Genomic DNA, 20289 nt, shown 5'->3' with positions numbered 1-20289 from the left:
CCACTGTAATAGCTGTGTACATCTGACTGAAGTTGTTAGTATCATCAATGGTTAAATCATCACAAATGAAAGAAGGTACAGACTATGCTACAATGTGCATATACATGTAATTAAAAAGAAATTTGATTAAACTTTTTTTATAAACCATTTTAGGAGGGAAATACTTTATTGCTATGACATCAAATAAAAAAATGTAAACAGTCCTAAAAACAGGCTTTATATTTTCATATAAAGTTTTTCATATATGTTTTTTTTATGTACAGTATGTACATTTATAACACTATTATTTGTATTATATTACCATTGCATCAAATTGCATTAAAAAAAAAACTAGTTAAGACTTATACAAGGATGTTTCTAATGCAATAACAATCACTTGCATGACATTCAGAGAGTGTATGAATTATTGTGATATTTGGACAGTCAGAGAATTATCTAGGAGTACCTGTATCTTCCCAGGCTCTCCGGTGCTGTCCATGCGGCTGGCCACATTCACAGTGTTTCCCCAGATATCATACTGGGGCCGACGGGCCCCGATGACCCCGGCCACCACCGGACCCACATTAATACCTGAACAATTAGAAATAAATAATCAGAAAGCATCCACCACCACTTCTGTATTCACTGAGAATAAGACATGACGACACAGAGCTAGAAACAGGTTCGGAGTCAAACACAGCAGTACATGTGTGAAAACATACCCACTCTCAAGACAAAGTCATTATATGACTGGTAGTTGATTTCATCCAGAACGTCAAACATCTCGATGGCAAAGTCTGCGATGGTGCTCAGGTGCTCTGATGTGGATTTCTTTTCCTGTAAAGGAGTAAACAAATGCTGTTCTCAGATGCTCTGTATGTATTACTCTCATCGTGTCCTGTGTCGCTGGTTTAGTGACCTTGGTTCCGATGGTGGGCACCAAACCCACCGCTGCCATGTACGTGCTGCCGATGGTCTTGATCTTCTCAATGTCTTTATAACACTCTTTATCCAGGAGCTGCAATAGGGAAGAAATACAAAATAAAAAATCGACTCAGATTGGATCGTCACTGCTTGAGATAAAAAAAAGCAATAATCAAAACTTTTATAATTTGTAACTATTATAATTTGTAATATTTTGGAAAAATATATATATTTGTATATTTTCTGCTTCATGTTAAATTTTAGTTTAATTTTAAGTTTAGGAGCAATGACCTCGTCGAAGTCGGCGATGATCTCGTTGAGCAGCCGCAGACACTCGACACCCATGTTGTTTCCATCCAGCTCGATGTAGAAGTCATTAAAGTTGGGGATGGAAGCGAACAGAACCCCAACCTGAGCATAGGACTGGTAATACAGATCCTGTAACACCAGAAGCACACCGTCAGCTCGTGTTTATGACACACATCACGTCACACAGCGCTGCGGCGAGCTCTCACCATGTCTCTGGGGTTAGACAACAGGAAGTGTTGAGCCACGTGAACCGGCAGCAGGTTGAACAGGATCCTCTTGTTGTCCAGTTTAACTTTCTCCATGCCATCTCTCTCCTCCTCCGCCTGAACACACACACACACACACACACACACACACACACACACGTTTGTTTTTGTGTAAAGTGTGTTCATCCCATAGGTGTAATGGTTTTTATACTGTACAAACTGTATATTCTATGGCCCTACACCAACCCTACACCTAACCCTAACCCTCACAGGAAACTTTGTGCATTTTTACTTTCTCAAAAAAACTCATTCTGTATGATTTATAAGCGTTTTGAAAAATGGGGACATGGGTTACACGCACACACACATGTTGGTTTTTATGGTTTATGAGGACTCTCCTTGGCGTAATGGTTGTTATGCTGTACAAACTGTATTTTCTATCATTCTATACCAACCTGTTCATTTTTAGTTTCAACTATAATACCCTTGTTTTTACAGAATGTTTGATCAAATGATTACAGCCTTGATAAGCATAAGAGACTTCTTTTCAAAAAGATTCAAAGATATTAATGTCCCAGCGACCCTACAGAGGATGAGTATGGCGGCGGTGGGAGGTTGTTGCTGTGACTGCAGTATCAGGGTCGGTGATGCTCTGCTGTACCTGTGTGGCCCAGAGGAAGTCCAGGCGCAGCTTGAGCTCCATCTGTCTGGAGTGAAGGGCGAGAGTGCTGAAGAACAGCAGCAGAGAGAGGATGGGCTCCAGACCGCGAGCGCTCATCAACACCGTCCTACCCTCACAAACACACACCATCACAGAGAAAGGCTTATATTCTGAGCTTATCTTTCACTGATAGTAGTTGTGATGGTGTGTGTGTGTTTCTCAGTGTATCCAGTGCTCTGTGGAGTGTCTCTCACCCCGAGGAGCGTCTGAATCCGCTGAGCTCCAGCACGGTGATGTACAGCACCAGCAGCAGCAGCAGCAGAAAGAGTTTGGACAGCCAGGACACTCGCAGGAACAGCACCACGGTCAGCGTCCCCAGCATGCAGCACAGCAGGGCGTACTGCGCTCCTTCACACGGCAGCTCCGCCATGGTGCGGTTCAGCCCGGTGGACACGTCTATGATCACGATGGAGTGTGTGGAGTTAGACGGCCAGAGCCACGGCATGCAGCCCACCTGACACACACACACACACACACAGAGAAGGATTTAATGCACTGAGAATGAGAAGAAACTGCGCTCATCAAGATATTTCATGTGTTGTGAATCTCTGTGATTCTTCAGTCTGGATTAACTGAACCTGAGTACTAATGTTAAGTCAAGTCACCATTATTTATATTGCACTTTTTACAATGCAGCTTTACAGTATTAAAGTGGTAAATAGTGCCTCAGGACAGACGAGACCAGCAGTTTAACTCTAGGTTTAACAACAGATTCATTCTGAGTATGCAGCAGGTTTAGCTCCAGTCAAGTGATGTTAGAGTGATTACCACACAGGCCTGGGCCACGGCGTGTATTAAGAGCATTATAGACACACACAGGACGGTGCGGATCCGTACGGTGAGGCACCCTGGAAAACACTGAGACACACAGAGACAGAGATTAATGACGACTCGCATAGTGGAAGATCAGCTTACAGATAGGAATTAGTCAGCTTCTGAAAAAAATAAACAATTAAATAAAATAAAAAAACTTTTACCACAATACATGGTAAGGAAATCTTAATATTTGCAAATGTTAACATATTTATGGCCAGATTTACTAAGAGCATTCTCCAGAACAAACCTTCTTTTGGTGTTAAAAACCCACTGTCCGGATTCACTGAAGACACACAGTGAAACATCAGTGATGAAGAGACGTGCACACAGATTATTGCTTGTGCATATGTAGGGGTCTCCCTTTCAGAGGAGAGTAAATCTGGCTCATAAGTGGTTAAAATGAGGTGAAACTGAAGATGACACATGATGGTTCAGCTGGTGTTGAGTGATCTTACCTGAACTCTAGAGATGTGCAGGTACATGATGCACACGACCAGGAAACAGATGCAGAAGACCAGCAGCACCAACACGAGCCTCCGCCTGAGAACAACAACACAAGAGAAAAGACGATAACAGTCAACACTCAGAAGAGTGAATGCTGTGTGATGAGGACACCTGCTCCTCACGATCAGCTCTGACTGTAGGTGTAATAGTACATTTTTATCTAAAAATTCTGACTTTTTTCTCTAACCAAATTATTACTTCACATCATGCAATTTAGTTTTTCTTTCTTTCTAAACATGGATAAAAAAATACAAAAAAAGAAAAGGTAATCCTCTGAAAACTACGGTTTGAATGTCTGAAACACTGCATTCTCTAGAATATCACTGTACAGTATGTGTGTCTCGTGTATTTTGTGGGTTTTGTTTTTGTTCTCCTTGATGCGGATCAGGATCCGGTGTGATGGAGAGACGCTCTGCTGTACGTACTGTGGCATGATGAGCAGGTAGAGGATGGCGATCAGAGCCGTGAGGACAAGAGACAGAAGCACAGCGCCGGTGAAGTACTCATCATTCAGCTGATGATACTGGAGAAACACAGCACACAGCACACTCAAACACTCACATATCCACAGCTTACACTGCTGAACAACCCTGAGCTGTTACAGCAGATCAAATACACACGCTCATCCCAGCCAACATTCCCATATGGTTATTTTTTGGGAACCAAAATGGGATGTTCTGGGAACATTCTCTGGAGCTTCTTTTAATTTTAACCTAAAACCAACATTTCCAGAATATTGCAGGGAGCTTGTCTTTAGATTTGTTGTTGTTGTTGTTTTTTTTTTTTTTTTTTTTAAATATTAAAAACCCATACAGAAACTTCCCTACAGGTTATTGTTAGGTTTATTTTTATAACCTACAGTTCAAACACTGTAGATGGGAATGTTCTGCACACCTGAAAATAACATTTAGCCGGGATGTTTTTGTTGTATTTACAATGCACAAACCAGAAGCAAGAACATCTGCAGAGAAGGGTTGGCCATTCTCAAAACATAAAATATAAATTTTATTTTCGTTTTTGTGTTTGCACATGCATTGCCACAAAGCACAGGGAGAAGTAGCCTAACAATTGTGAAAAAGGAGACATTTTAATTATTTTTTAACCCTTATGCGTTGTTGGGGATGTTTTCGTCCACTAGGAGGTAAAGTTGAGTCTTATTTTAGCCACAACTTTCTTTGTGATTCAGCAAATGGAATGATTTTTGGTGAAACATCTTATTTTGACACATATTTTGGGAAAATGCTTTAAAAAAAAATCAAAAACTTAATTCATTGTGGGCAAATTCACTACCCTTTCTTTATGCTAGTGGATGAAAACATCCACTAAATTAAACTGCTGTAAAAATTTATCAGCTAAATATTTGATGCATTGTTAGTTTTTTGTGCAGCATTAGATTCTCTCCCTCGTTTATTGTTGGTGGCTGTTTTTGCCCCATTGACTTCCGTTGTAACAACATTTTTTGATTGCAAAGCCATGACACCATAAAATCATGCATTCTTGATTGTTTGTGGTTGTCCCTTTTGGGAAGAGGTAACATTTACAGTTGATCACTAGGTGGGACCATTAACCCTTTACATAGGCCTGTGCAAAAAAAAAAGGCTTAGTTTCTGGCTTGTATATGGAGTTATATGGAGTATAACAGCAAATTATAGTGTGTGTGTGTGTGTGTGTGTGTGTGTGTGTGTGTGTGTGTGTGTGTGTGTGTGTGCGTGTGTGTGTGTGTGTGTGTTTGTGTGTGTGTGTGTGAGAGAGAGAGAGAGAGAGAGAGAGAGAGAGAGAGAGAGAGAGAGAGAGAGAAAGAGAGAGTGTGAGAGAGAGCTTTGTGCACTTACCTTGATGTATCTGAAAAAAATCAAAGCATCTCATCTCTCAGAACTACATGGGGTAAACAATAAAACAAGATGTCATGGCTTTGCAATCAAAAAATGTTGTTATAATGGAAGTCAATGGGGCAAAAACAGCCAAGAACAATAAATGAGGGAGAAAAAAAATAAAATCTAATGCTGCACAAAAACTAACAATGCATCAAAGCCAATGTTGTTACTAATCTTTGACATGCTCAAGACTGATAAAAAGTAAAAAAAAAAAAAAAATCCAGCCACAATTACTTTTATATTGAAAATAAGTCTTTTTTTTTTTTTAATCAGTGACATCATTTATGAACTTGGCAATTAAAGAGTTAAAATCTTGGATTTAAAAAAAAAAATGGTAGTTTTTGCTCAGGACTGAGGTTGTTTAATAGATTTATGCAAAAAAATATTTATCTGATACATTTTTACAGCAGTTTAACTGAGTTTTCATCCCGGTCATAACAAAAGGGTAGTGAATTTGAACAATGCACAAGGGTTTAAAAAAAATGTTTTCTCGCCGGCTGCAAGATGAAATTCACAGTGCTGGCTCTCTCCACATGGACGCACCTTTAGAGAGAAACGCAACCTTCACAAATTTTTTACATTCAATTATCCAAAATAAAACCAAAACAAGATTTGTAATTAAGATAAAATATTTACACAAATAAGAATAAATGCTGCGAGTGCACGGTAACGAATAACAAAAGTAGTGCATGACAAAAATGCATGTTGTTTTATTAAAGGAATTTTAAAATATACATTTAAATATAGGCCTAATATGTGAGAATATTGACATTTTGCATATTAATCCATGTAGCCTAGCTCACTAAAATAGGCTAACACTTTTCATGCTTGATGCAAAGTAAACCACAATTTCTTTAGAATAATATAACACATAATTCATATTATATAAATAATACTGCACACCTATTAAATGTGTCAAATCTAAAATATGGTGTAATACTGTGTAGTTTAGAGAAAATATAAGCACAGGCTCATAGGCTTGACATTTATCCTGCTTGAATTCGTTCTAAGAAACGTACATAGCTTCATAAGTACTAAACTTTTATCTGTGAATATTAAAAATTTTAACTACAGTGTTTTTCTTTCATTTTCCGTGACTGAAGCCGTTAAACGTAACACATCAGTGAGGCAAAACTGACGTCTATTTGCCAAAATGTGCTTTGATGCGTTTGTTTGATAACTTGTGGTTAAAGCGCCACTCAGTGGTCAAAAGCTGCAAATGCACTTTACAGACGCCGCGGCACTCGTGGCTGCAGAAAGCTCTTTTTGGTTGGCCATCTACTGTATGATTACACATTTAGCAGATGCATTTATCCAAAGTGACTTACAGTGCATTCAGGCTATAAATTTTTTTACCAGTATGTGTGTTCCCTGGGAATTGAATCCACAACCTTTTGTGCTGCTAACACAATGTTCTGTGGTCCATTGTCACAAATCATCACTGCGTCATACACTGGGGTCAAAACCAGCCCTGTTTACCACAGTAATTCCAGATTAAGCTCAGCACAGGACTCTCACCCTGCGCTCTCGCTCCAGGTCTCTGTAGGTGAGCGTGAGGTAGTGCAGGTCAGCTGTGTGGGATTCCGTCTGCCGGGCCTCGATCAGACGGCTGATGTAGCGGTTGACCCGTGTCCTCGGGCTGCTCTGGGTCGTGTAAGCCGTCGTGGAGGTCCGGTTCCTGAGCTTCTCCGGCACCGAGCGCAGCACCCTCCTCTGTCAATCACAGACACGATCACATGACCACATGATGAGGCTTTGAGAGTGACAGCATCAGCTGCAGATCTCAGACACATCAGTATCAGCATGATTCATTCAGCATGATGTGTTTTCTCAGAGTCTCATCATACCTTGTCCCCGTCCTCACAGTTCATGACATTGGAGAAGGGAATCTCAGCCTTGAACATCTTGCGGCAGTGCATGAGCTGCACCAGCAAGAAACACACCGTCTTAAACTTCATCTTTTTGGCAGGTTTGATGTCCGACAGGATCAGACCAGGAATAATCTGGAAAAACACACTCAAACCGCTCAAATTATGTCAGCCATGTTGAACAATGGCATATATTTACAATAAAAACAGACTGTAAAGCGCTGCTATCATTTATAAATACATGCTGTATTCTGAAATGACAAATTACTTTTTCATAGAATTTATAATAAAGCCAAATGTGTCCCTGGAGCACAAAAGCAGTCATCAGTATCACAGGTATATTTGTAGCAATAGACAACAATACATTGTATGGGTCCAAAAAATAATAATAATAATAATTTTATGCCAACAATTATTAGCATATTAAGTAAAGATATTGTTGTTATTTTGTAAATTTCCTACAGAAAATATATATCAAAACTTATTTTTGATTAGTAATATACATTGCTAAGAACTTCATTTGGACCACTTTAAAGAATTTTTTTTTTTAGATTCCAGATTTTCAAATAGTTGTATCTTGGCCAAATATTGTCCTCCTAACAAACCATACATCAGTGGAGAGATGATTTATTCAGCTTTGAGATTATGCATAAAACTTAATAAATAAATAAATAAATGACCCTTATGACTGGTTTTGTCAAGGGACACAAACAGGGGCGTCATGCACTCATTATTTCAGGGGGGGGGGTGTCAGCAAATAGTATAGAGGACCAAGGGGCGAAACGCTGATGTTTTTTGGGTAACAGCCACTAGGAGACGCCTCGGTAGCACGGGCGCCATTCTGGGGTGAAAATTCCAACTTGACAACAGCACAGATACAGATATAGAAATATAATAACAATGAAAGAGAGGTCAAATTGGAATATAAGAACACAATGTTGGGCAATCCACTGCAAAAACTATCAGTGAGACACTAAAAATCTTGCCTTTCATCATCTTCCCAAAGACCCTGACAGGCAATTGTTCACAGTGTAAAGAATATTGTGTTTTGAAGTGAGACTGTCTTATGCACCTGCTAAGTTTAACTGTTTTTAGTCTAGAAGTAAACTTAAATCCTTTTAGGAACTGCAGGTACTAGCCATAGAACCCATTATAATGATTTATATGGATATGACACTAAGTAATGAGCTTCCACAACTTTACAGATTCACGAAACTGACATGGTTTATAGACAGCAAAAGGTTTTATGAAAAAAGGGAAGCTCTTCAAATAAAGTCTGTAAAATAAACTGTTAAAAGGATTAGATGATCACTAGTCTAGTGATTGTACGTTATTGTTGTCATTATTCAGACTGTATTTCAGCTTCAATGTACGTGTTTTTTAAACAAAGCAGCTGATATTTGCCATAGCGACAGCTAGTATCTCGTGGAGTGCCGAATCGCTTTCACTCCAGAATGGCGGAAGCGTAGGGCTGCTGCTGCGCACTTTCACTTGGCTTTCATTTCTTGTCAGTATAAGTTCTTTGGGGTCAGTGGCTTGTCATGCATGTCATGTGACACACAACAGCCATGATAGCAGTGTATAATTGATATAGGCTTATGTTTTATTTTTATTTTTTTTCCTTTTTATTCAAAATATTGCCAAATGTGTTAACTATTTCATGAAATATCTCAATTCTGTGTAAGTACATTTTGCACCATTATACATTATTGTTAGTTAATATAGCCTAATATATAATGGGCGATGGGCAAAGTAGCCTAATACTGTAATCTATAAACTACACATAAAAACCCGTCTTTCTACTTGAGTACCAGATATGGGTGTCATGCCATAAAATATTTTTAATAAGACTGACTTTGTATTTAATGTGAATTTAATAAAAACTTTGTAACTAATTAGAACACTTTCATTGAAAAGAAAGAAAGCAAAGAATGTTTACATTATCAAACAGCATTTTCATTCATTCTAGCCAAAGTTCAAGCACTCTCAAAAACTCCTATTATAATCACTAAAGCTGTGTACAGTGTGAAATGAATATCTTACTTACATTCGTACGCACATCTGCACTTTGTTTCTGATGAGAGAATTTGAGTCAGAGAATTCAGTCAGCGAGCAAGTGAACAAAACAGCGGCATTTCAGCGATGACTCATCTGAATGCCTCTGATTGGTCATTGCATTCATAAGCTTAACAGTATCATGTGTGATTGGTTATATTGCAGAGCACTGTAAAAACACCTGTGTTTCTGGCTCAACGCCAGTCAGCGAATGCAGTTTTTAATTTAGCAGCTGGTGATGAATGTTCTAATCACACCAATGTGATTGTAACAAATATAAATAATATTATTTATAATATTTTTTGTCTTTTGAAAGCTGCATTCAAAATGCACGCAGGCCCCTCAGTTCTAATGGGAATGACGCCTCTGGTTACATATGCACTGTACATTTAGTAGTTCTTTGTAATTTTTGTAGTCTATGTATAGTTGACCGTTGTTAATTTTGTAGTTTGTTTGGTAATATACTATGGCATGAATAAATGCACCCAAGTGACAAATTTTGATTATAAAAGCATTGTGAACATTGTTTTAAAAAATTACAGTCACACTTTTGTTTATGCTCCGATTCTCACTATTGACTATGACTTTTGCCTCAATAAAATCCTAATTTGCTGCTTATTAATAGTTAGTATGGTAGTTGTTAGGTTTGGGAATGGGTTTTAAGGATAAAGGGATCTAAACTATGCTCATGCAGAATAAAACATTAATATGTGCTTTATAAGTTAGTACTAATAATACCTATGCTAGTAATATTCATGCTAGTTAATAGTGAGAATTAGTCCTTAATAAAACGTGTAAAAAATTATTAAAATGTTAAAATGTCCAGTTTCCTATCAATACTTCACTTGTGCTACGTCTGCTAAGACGCTATTGGGAAAACTCCATTTTCTTCAATGACTGAAGCCTTTTCAATAAGGCAGTGTAACTGCACAGCCATTGGTTCATGCAGTGAATTAAAAAACGAATCAATGGCTTGGTGGCGGAGCAGCACGAGCTTATAGTGACGAAGCCCACCAGAATGGGGGGGGGCATCTAGCTATATAGGGGGACATATCGCCATAGGATCATCAGATTTCTTCTCCTTCAGCAAGGACAATTATATTTGCTGATACTATGAGACTTGAAGCTTCGCTGTGGAAACACCTCGCAGTGGATCAAGATTCAGCAGCGCTGGTCTTCCAGATCCAGAAACCGACTCCGCCTCTCACACCCTCCCATTTTATTCCTCCAAGGAACCTGCTAGGAAAAAACAGCGGGGCAGAGGACCTTGGTGCCCTGAGACGAGCGATCTCATGCTGACCCCACTCCAGACGGTATGTAACTTTCTTCCCAGACCACCTCCTGGTCAGATCAGACAGCATGATGGTAGTGTCCTGCATCGCCAGGGATGACGCTCCTCAAAGCGCTTCTAGGTTCTAGTAGAGCTCCTCTTGGAATGGGCTCAGATCAACTTGCGTTTGCTGAGAGCGACGCATGTGCCGGGCAAGGTGAACCAAGGAGCGGATATGCTGTCTCAGACCAATGTCCCTTCAGAAGAGGGGATGCTCCACCCACAAACAGTTTAGAAAATCTGGGAGATTTTTGGCAAGGCGGAGGTCGACCTCTTCACCTCAAAAGACAACTCTCATTGCCCAACTTATTTCTTGAAGAGACCCGCAACTGGCCCAACCTCCTCCTTTACGCTTTACACCCAATCACCCGGGAAAGGATGTTCATGACCAGAGGTGCACTTGCTGCATTCAGAAAAGTTTAGATGTATCTAATTTAATTTTCTGCCTGTTGGATTGTGTTTTATTTACGTCTACACCTAGATAGCTGTAAACTTACCCTTTACAATAATGAAATACTAATTAATTTTGTACAGTATTACAAAAATTTAGCTGTATTTTTGTGTGCATGCCCAGTAGAGCCAAACTTATCCCTTCTAGCCTTAACCGTGTGCATTTGTCATATCCCGAGCTTTGTGTGTGTGTGTGTGTGTGTGTGTGTGTGTGTGTGTGCTGTGCCATGACACCAGTGATTTTAATTTTGACCACAGACATAATGACAGCAAACTGCAGCATTATAAAGTAAATAAAATGTAAATAAAAATAATTTGATCCCACAGCTCCAAACTCCCAGTGTGGTTTAGAGTTTAGCTCGAACCCTAATTAAGCACACATGAAGCAGCTAATCAAGCTCTAAATAGACACACTAGAATCTTCCAGATAGGTTTGTTAAGGCCAGTTGGAGCTAAACTTTTCAGGACATTGGCCCTCCAGGGTCTAGTTTGGAAACCCCTGTCCTACAGAGTTGTTAATTTGCACATGCTTTTTGATCATTACAAATAATGTAAAATTATTTTCTTAGAATAGGAGATATGCTGTCTCTCGCATCACATACATTATCAGTAGTTTATGTGGTCTTGAAGAGGATCCTTTTTTTCTCTCATCTGGATTCGGTCTCGACTTGGACTCAAAACTTTCGGTCTCGACTAATCCTGGTCTTGGACTTGTCTTGGACTTGACAAAGCTGGACTTGACTACAGCTCTTTTCGTTAGTTACCGAGTTAGTTAGTAAGCTAGTAACTACAGAGTAAGTTAGTAACTAAACAGGTAAGTTAGTAACCGAGTACATTTTTATTGTGATTGTAACTTTATTTAAAACTTAGAAAATAATTCTTAAATTATTCTTCTAACTTTATTTTCACCCAAAATCTAAAATTATTTGAGGGTTTATGTTTACTATTCTAAGAGTGTTTTCTCTAAACATTGTGAATGTTCATTAACTAAAAAACAACATCATTCATTGAGTAAAAATAGCATCATAAAGCCGTTCAAAGAATGTTGTTTTAAGAATGCTTTTCTCTACATTATGAGAATGCATATGAAACATTAAAGAATGTTTACTAAACAAAATGATTAAAGAATTTCTTGAAATATGTTAGTGGAACTGTGGGAATGTTTCCTGTTATCTGCACACACACCTTCCTGCGGTGAGATGGCACTATGAAGAAGGTCTCGATGTTGTGTTTGAGCAGGAACGAGTGTCTCTCGCGGCCGTTTCCCGGCTCCACCTCGTATTCTCCATTCAGACAGTCCAGCGTGGAGCGCGTGATGTGCACCTTCCTGTAGAGCGAGCAGACGAGAGGAGAAACAGCTCTTAAACAGCTCAGGCTCCTGGAGGAGAGTGTGATGATGAGTGTTTGAGCTCCTCACCCCGGCAGTCCTCCAGCCTCCATCATGTTGGCCAGCGTCACATCATTGGACCACACGTCATACTGCCACTTCCTGAGGCCCAACACGCCACAGAGCACCCTTCCCGTGTGCAGACCCACACGCATGTTCAGATCCACCTCTGTAGCTTCAGCCACCGACCTGAACAACACAATCATGCTCACAGCTCTATAAAAGAAGATTTACATGGAAAGTAGTTTAAAGAGCCTTAAAGCAAGCTGTTTACAGTAGCTATCAGAAGCCTGGAATAATTCAGATTTTTTAAAAGAAGTCTCTTCTGCTCACCAAGGCTGCAATTATTTGATCAAAGATACAGTAGAAACATGAATACTGTAAAGTATTTATAATAACTTTTTTTTTCTGATTATTGTCAGTGTTGAAAACAGTTGTGCTGCCGAATAATGTTGTGGAAACTGTGATACATTTGATTTTTTGATGAATAGAAAGATGAATAGAAAGTTCAGAACAGCATTTATTTGAAATAGATATGTTTTGTAACATTGTAAATGTATCTACTGTCACTTTCTATCAATTTAATACATCCTTGATCACAAAAAAAGGAAACAAAAAAAGTATTTTGAATGGAAATGTATCCCAGTTTCCACAAAAATATCATGCAGCTCAACCATTTTCAACATTGATAATAATCAGAAATGTTTCTTGATTAGTAAATCATCATATGAGAATGAATGTGACACAGAAGACTGGAGTAATAAAAAATGAAAATACAGTTTACCACATATTAACATAGAAAACAGCTGTTTTAAATTGAAATAATATTTCTCAATATTACTGTTTTTACTTTATTTTTGATTAAATAAATGCAGCCTTGACAAGCAGAAGAGACTTCTTTCAGAAACATTTAACCCTGATTACAGTACTACAGACTTTTGGCCAGTTGTGTACAGTATATTGTAATGTGTTTATGTCTAACTGTAACCAGTAGGTGGTGATGCACGCATGCAATTTTGTGTGATAACTCCAGAAGATGCAGAGTTGCACCTTTTTGTTGCTTTGCCATCGGATTTGTTGTTGGGTTAGAGAATAACTTTAAAGTATATCAAAATAGTTATGAACAAAATATGTAAAGAGTTCCTGGAGGATAAAGTGACACTACTTTTTATAAATCATGACTGTAGCGATTTGAAATAAAAAATCTAATCCACATACAGATGTGTTGTGGCCAAAAAATCTTCGTCAGGGATAGTTTACCCAAAATAATTTTGTTGCACTGTTTATTATCCGACATATCCCTTCAGAAGACATCCAGGTAAGGGACACACGAGGGAGAGTGAAGTTTTATTTCAAAAGTTCAAATGGTTTTCATCAGACATCTTTAAACAGTTTTGTCCACATGGGTCTGATGATGATTTGGTGAAGATTCAATTATCACTAGGAAAAGTACATAACATTCATAATCATAATTCAGATCCAGAACCAGTATATTCCTCAGCACATATCCTCACAGGAGGGACTGGGGAAGCAGTGCTGGATATAGTACACACTCGTCATCCAGACTTCATCAGCTCAGCGACCCACACTCACGTGATGGTGTCGATCATGTCCAGACCCATCTCCACGCAGCAGTGAGCGTGATCCGTCTTGGGCTGCGTCAGGCCGGACACACAGTAATAGCAGTCGCCCAGAATCTTGATCCGCCGACAGTGATTCTCCTGCAGATGAGGAAAAGCTTTATAGCAGCGACTCTACATGAAGCATGAGGCCTGTTTCACACAGCCCAAACCCCATCCCAATCCCTACCCCTAAACCTAACCTTATCCATAATTTATTCCTCAAATCAGTGGGAAATAATAGCTGATTAACAAGGGTGTAGAAGCACCTAACTCTGATTGTAAGCCTAAAACAGATATTTTCTGAAAAGTTATATCTCAGTTCTGATTGGTTGAGAACGGCGTCACTCCTACCCTGCCAAACCTCGCCTTTAACATTAAGCCTTGATTTTTGGGGGGTTGCAAATGTACATATCTGGCTGATTTCCTTTTCTAATTGCATTTTTGGGGAGTGCTTGGGTACGGGCTAAACACAGAGCGTGGACCCCTCTCCCCAGACAGCACACCAAATACTCATAACCCTTTACTCTGTTTGTTATATGTAAGTGTGAACTCGGAAAAAATAAATAAATAAATAAAAAATTGTGTCATTATGACTGGTTTTGTGGTTCAGGATAACAAATATGCATTCACTCTACATATACCTGTGCTTTTAAAGCCTCTGGACTATTGGCAGTTAAGTCTTGGGTTTCTTGTACAGGGTTTATATGAGCGTAGTTTGACCGTTTGTTTGAGCAAGCTCATCTGCTTGCATGTAAACAGTACATATTTTTAATGCATAAAATAGCATATTTGTTCTTTTTTTATCTTCATTAAGCTGCATTAAGCGTTTAATAAATCACTGCAAGCTGTAGGCTATAATAAACAGGAAGTGTTTGTCCAAACTCAACTGGTTTTGCAAGAGAATGCAAAATATCTTTTAGAGAGAGCGCAAAAGGTTTCTTGAAGTAATGCAAAAGTTTTGCAAAAAAACACGAAACATTTGTAAAAAATGAGTAAATGAGTAATGATTAAATCTCTCATTCACATCATGTCTGGGGCTGGTTTATTATAACCGAAGAGCTCTAGCTCTTTCCTTTTACTTGACGTGTTTATTAGGTGTCACACAATCTACATTACAATCCAGTCCAAAATAAATCCAGAGCTTTTCACTTGATTTCTGCAGCTGAGGTTTTCATTTTCAGACTCATCAGGATGGCTTTCATTACTGAAAATGTGAGACTGGGCTGTCATTCCCGAAATCTTAATGCTATGTCATTATTAAGTTATACATTAAGTTGTACCTTACAGTAAGTTAATACATGTTTCCCATATGCTCTTAGTTAAGTATACCTTCTGTAAGTCATTAGTTTGTAAGGTTAGTCTGGACCACTCTTAGCTGTACCTTATCACTGTTCTCAGTTCAAGCCACTAGTGGCCACCACTGTGAAAAAAGCTTCTTCACATTTCAGTCGATTACAGTTCTGTGGCAAGAAAAAGTGCAAAACCAAATAAATATTACAATTGTAAAGTTGTAATACATCCAATGGTCAATTAGTGTTCAGTTAATTAAAAGTGTTTTATGCAAAGAATTAAACTGTCATTAAACTGATGGCTGTTAGTTTTTCCATTCTAATATAAAAAGGCACATCGGCTGGCAAACCATTAGGCAGCACACAATTAGGAGTCTATTTAAAGTGAATGAATGTGATCGGGAGTTTGGTCAAACTATGGCAATGAGACAGCAAATAGTTGTCCGTGTCCTAAATCAAAGACGGCTGCGTCTGCAGATCCAGCTAATGTACTGTATATGCACTTGCATAATCATTTCTCATAATAGTGTCAGAATAGCTATTGTGTCAAACGATACAGTTCTACAAACATTTTTGCCTGCCACAGGAGCAAATTCAGCAGCTTTTTACATCTTGTTGGTCCAGCTGAATATGACCTCGGTGTGGAGGTGCGTGCATTCACACAGTCATAAACATAGTCCTCCATCACGCCAAGGAATATATAGCCTACATATGCCTTTTGCCAGGCACGAAGTAATGGAGGCACATCAAGGCTCTCATTTATTGGATATTGAAGCAGATTTTGTTTCAGAGCTAAACTAAACGATAAAAAGAAGAAAGTGGATCCTTAATGTCCTAGATCAACATGTGTCATTGCGCCAATAAAATGCATATGCTTTACAGTAGGAACATGTCAAACCTTTACAATAATCACAGGTCTTGAGTATGCTTAGTGAAGTAGTCTTGTGAAACACATCCTCACTCTAATTCTGATCCATAACTGATCCAGGGTCAGCTACAATCACAACTGCTTTCCCATAATGCAAAGTCGGTGAGTCTGCACGTCACACCATATAAACTCTTAATTGGATTAAACTGAACCTTCTGAAGTGGTTTTGCCCAATGAAGAGCGTTCCACTCCACAATCCTCTTACATGTCTTATTATTGGCATCTTTCCCACAACTTGATTAAGCTGATGACTATACTATATCGTTGACTTGATTGCAAATAAATGCACAGACACTATTTAAACTGAACAGAGATGACATCACTGAATTCAATGATGAACTGCCTTTAACTATCATTTTGCATTATTGACACTGTTTTGCTAATGAATGTTGTTCAGTTGCTTTGACGCAATGTATTTTGTTTAAAGCGCTATATAAATAAAGGTGACTTGACTTGATTTGACTATATAAAACAGTACTTAACCCTACTGATCGGTCCCTCTCCTGTCAAAACTGTGTTCATTCAACTCTCTCTTTTTTCTTTCATAAGACATTCAGGAGAGGAGGAAAGGAGCAGCTAAAACTCTGCAGCTGGCATAAGTTCACTCCAAATCATCACACTAGACCTGACCACTGCCTTCAACAGGGGGAATCATAAGATGCTTCTTGCTGTCAGAGGATCTATAGTTCACTGACATAAGCAGATCCTTTAAGGGTTTGTTGAGGCAGAGGGTGAACAATGGGGTACCACAGGGTTCAGTGCTTGGTCCCCTCCAATTGTCCATATACACAACCTCTACTGTCACTACACAGATGATACACAGCTCTAATCAGAACTGATTAAATGAGCTTATCTCATATAACCATTATAACCAGGTCAAAACTACAATATTAACTCTTTCTGTGCCTGCAAAACACCACCAGACCTGCTGAGACCATCACAACTCTCAAGAGCCAGCTGAAGATACTCATCTCCCACAGGCACTTATTCACCCACACAACCACCAAAAATACAGGCACTGCTCATGTTTTATATTTCCATAGTAACCTGCTTTGTCCTTCCTGTTTTATTCACTTCTAAACAAGTTCAGGTTTATCTTGGAACTACAATAAAATGGTTCTGTTAATACTGTTGACATCTCTAGGATAAATTGCTTCTGTTTTTTTTTTTTTTTTTTTTTTTGCCTCTCTCATTCATAAGAGTGTGTTTGTTTTGGAAATTTGGAGAAAAGCATTGTTTAAGGTGCTTTTAGTACATTTTTCTTGTAATTAAAAAAAATTGTACACTTAAAGAAACAGTGCTATGGGATATTTTATGTCAACCCCACTTCAGAAACTTCCCTGGCTAAAAATATGTGATTTTGATTTAGATTTTTTCCCCTGAATGAGGACAAACATAAAGACTTCATGAAAGCTAACATATTAAAAATCTACTATATTGTAATGGAGGGTCAAAATGACAATTTTCACCTGAGATTCGGAGCAAATACCTTAGGGAAAAATGACTTTAGAAATATAAGAGCATCATTATGTTATTTTCACACAGAGAACTTTATGAAAAGTTATGTGTATACTGTACCCCTAAAAAAATGACACTTTTTTTTTAAATATCAGTAAATATTATATGGATGAGTATGTGTGAGATTCAGCAGACAAACACAAGGAGTATAAGTGGATCAAACGAAACATGGAACTAACTGACCTGCAAGGAAACAAACTCACACCACAGATCCACAATCACATTGAAAAACTGAGCACAGACCTGCTGAAAGACCTTCTGACGCTGACAGAAACATGTCTGTGTAATCCATGGATTAAAGGATTTCATAGGCACATGTGAATGTAAGCTTTTCTAATGTCTAGATTACATTGAGATACATCTACATGTTTACTTGAACAGGCACACGTCTTCATGTTTGAGCACCTTCACAAACCCTAATGAAGACAGTAAGGAGAGATTTAACTGGTGAGAGCATACAAGACACTGAAAGCGACCCTGAATGAAACACCCTGATATTTATCACTAAATAATATTCAGAGAAAAAAACATCCCCAAGAAAGAAAATATCTGACATTCCAATATTATTATATATATATATATATATATATATATATATATATATACATATACATATATATATATATATATATACATATATATATATATATATATATACATATATATATATATATATATATATATATATAAATCTGCTATTTTAATACTTTTATAATGAACAGTAGGCTATATATGCCAAAAGAAGCCCACATTCTGAAAAAAAACACAGGTCCCAGGCACTCAAAAAGAATTCAGGTGGAGAAGGTAAACGTTAAGAAGCCTTTATTGTGGTATGGCCAATATTAAAATTAAAATGCCGACATGTTTCGACCGCAATGGTCTTCCTCAGGGCAAGGTGATAATCACAATTGGTGTGCTCACACATAAAAATACTCCAAACCACTCCCATCATCAATAAGCAATTAGTGGACTAATTAAGTTCAATATCAACATACGGGTAATCAGGTGTATGAGATCAGGAACCAAAAAAGTAAAAGACAAAAAAGGGACAATGCAAAAAGAACAAAAAATAATATTAACATATATATACATATATACATATATATATATATATATATACACATACATGCACACAAACAGAAACCTTAATATAGTAATATTAAAGTAACATAAAATAAAGCAATGATAAATGTAGTAAATACAAATTAAATGTATACCCCAGACTATATCATAAAAAACATTTGAACTCTATATCCTCATTCAGACCTGGGTAATTAAGTGCATCCAAGCGATGGATCCAAAATGACTCACGTTGGCTCAATTAGCGAATCCTATCACCACCTCTATTTTCCACATAATGTACATTATTGTTTCTCCTCTATGCCCCCTCTTCATTCTGAAAAGTAAGGTGTGCTCTGATTGGCCAGCTATTCAGTGTGTTCTGATTGGCCAAATGTTTTAAGCTTCTGACGGAAATGTTACGCCCCTCAACATATACTGTTATGGCGTGTCCCGGTCAAAACACCGGCATGACAGGACAAGAAAACAATAAAACTCATTACAAACGCAAATTCTTTAAATATGAAAACTTGCGTACAGACTGTGAGTCAATAGCGCCTCTGACTCTCCTTGCAAAGATTGAGGAATGGCCCACGGATTTGAAGAAGGACCGGCCGGGGGCTTGCTGTCACCACACGTGACGACCCAGGGCTGGACTCTGCTTCACCCACTATGAAAGCCAATTCAGTGATCCACAGTGTGAAGTTAATGTATTTCCTCAGTGAACAGCACGGATCAGCTCCAGGCATGACAAAGCAGATATTGTGCTCTTTTGGATGGCCAAACAAAGTAGTTTAATTTTCACAAAGAAACACAAAGCTTCTCCACGAAATGGCACTGAGAGAATAAAAGGTACGTCTTCTTTTTTTTTGCGTGAACATTTGGACGTGCGTTATGCAAATCTCCCCACATAGTGACGTAGAGATGTGGGGCATGTTTTATAAAAAATATCTCTTTGGATTTGAGACTTTGGTCTTTGCCACTTTAGATCTTCTAACACTCCGAAGAGAAAGTGATTTCAAAACATTTCAGCCAGTTTATATATATTGCGGATATATTATTTACCTGATATAAGATGCATTCAAGCGCTTCATACTACGGTGATTATCTCTTCAGCGCGCAGTGCAAGCAGGACACACAACAATGCAGAATATTAATGACTATGACTGGTACTGTCATACACATAATTATATATAATGAGAACACCATTCCAATAAAACCTGGTGAGTTTTTATAGTTTAGCTGCCGGTGTTTCTGCACGTCATTCAGAGCCCCGCGGATTTGTTCATGTGCATTCGGGTCCTTTTTCCAGATAGCCTATAATCCTAATCTTAATGTTATGTTGTATAAATAACAAAGTGTATTCTACATGAAATTATGGGTTTAATCCCGTTGATTAAAAACTTGATATAAAAATAACGTTATAATGAGAGCACTATTGTAAAAAACA

At 38.2% G+C, this 20289-nt stretch overlaps 1 protein-coding gene across 3 annotated transcripts in view; it reads right to left on the bottom strand.

Annotated features, from left to right (window-relative positions):
* Positions 1–20289, bottom strand: part of LOC132096917 (adenylate cyclase type 1-like) — a 63531-nt gene that overhangs the window by 804 nt on the left and 42438 nt on the right. The window contains exons 5-20 of one of the 3 annotated variants that reach the window (XM_059502605.1): positions 14017–14144; positions 12454–12612; positions 12222–12363; positions 9249–9275; positions 7181–7336; positions 6852–7046; positions 3885–3982; positions 3411–3495; positions 2908–2997; positions 2334–2593; positions 2080–2206; positions 1419–1535; positions 1195–1341; positions 899–997; positions 702–816; positions 446–570 (exon numbers count right to left, since the gene is read on the bottom strand). In XM_059502605.1, the coding sequence (XP_059358588.1) occupies positions 446–570; positions 702–816; positions 899–997; positions 1195–1341; positions 1419–1535; positions 2080–2206; positions 2334–2593; positions 2908–2997; positions 3411–3495; positions 3885–3982; positions 6852–7046; positions 7181–7336; positions 9249–9275; positions 12222–12363; positions 12454–12612; positions 14017–14144 (2070 nt within the window). The remainder of the gene's footprint in view (positions 1–445; positions 571–701; positions 817–898; positions 998–1194; positions 1342–1418; positions 1536–2079; positions 2207–2333; positions 2594–2907; positions 2998–3410; positions 3496–3884; positions 3983–6851; positions 7047–7180; positions 7337–9248; positions 9276–12221; positions 12364–12453; positions 12613–14016; positions 14145–20289) is intronic. The other 2 variants (XM_059502606.1, XM_059502607.1) reach the window with 2 other exon arrangements.

The sequence above is a fragment of the Carassius carassius genome, chromosome 20 (genome assembly GCF_963082965.1).
Source record: "Carassius carassius chromosome 20, fCarCar2.1, whole genome shotgun sequence".
Classification (NCBI taxonomy): Eukaryota; Metazoa; Chordata; class Actinopteri; order Cypriniformes; family Cyprinidae; genus Carassius; species Carassius carassius.
This window is presented reverse-complemented; position numbering and strand designations above follow the sequence as displayed.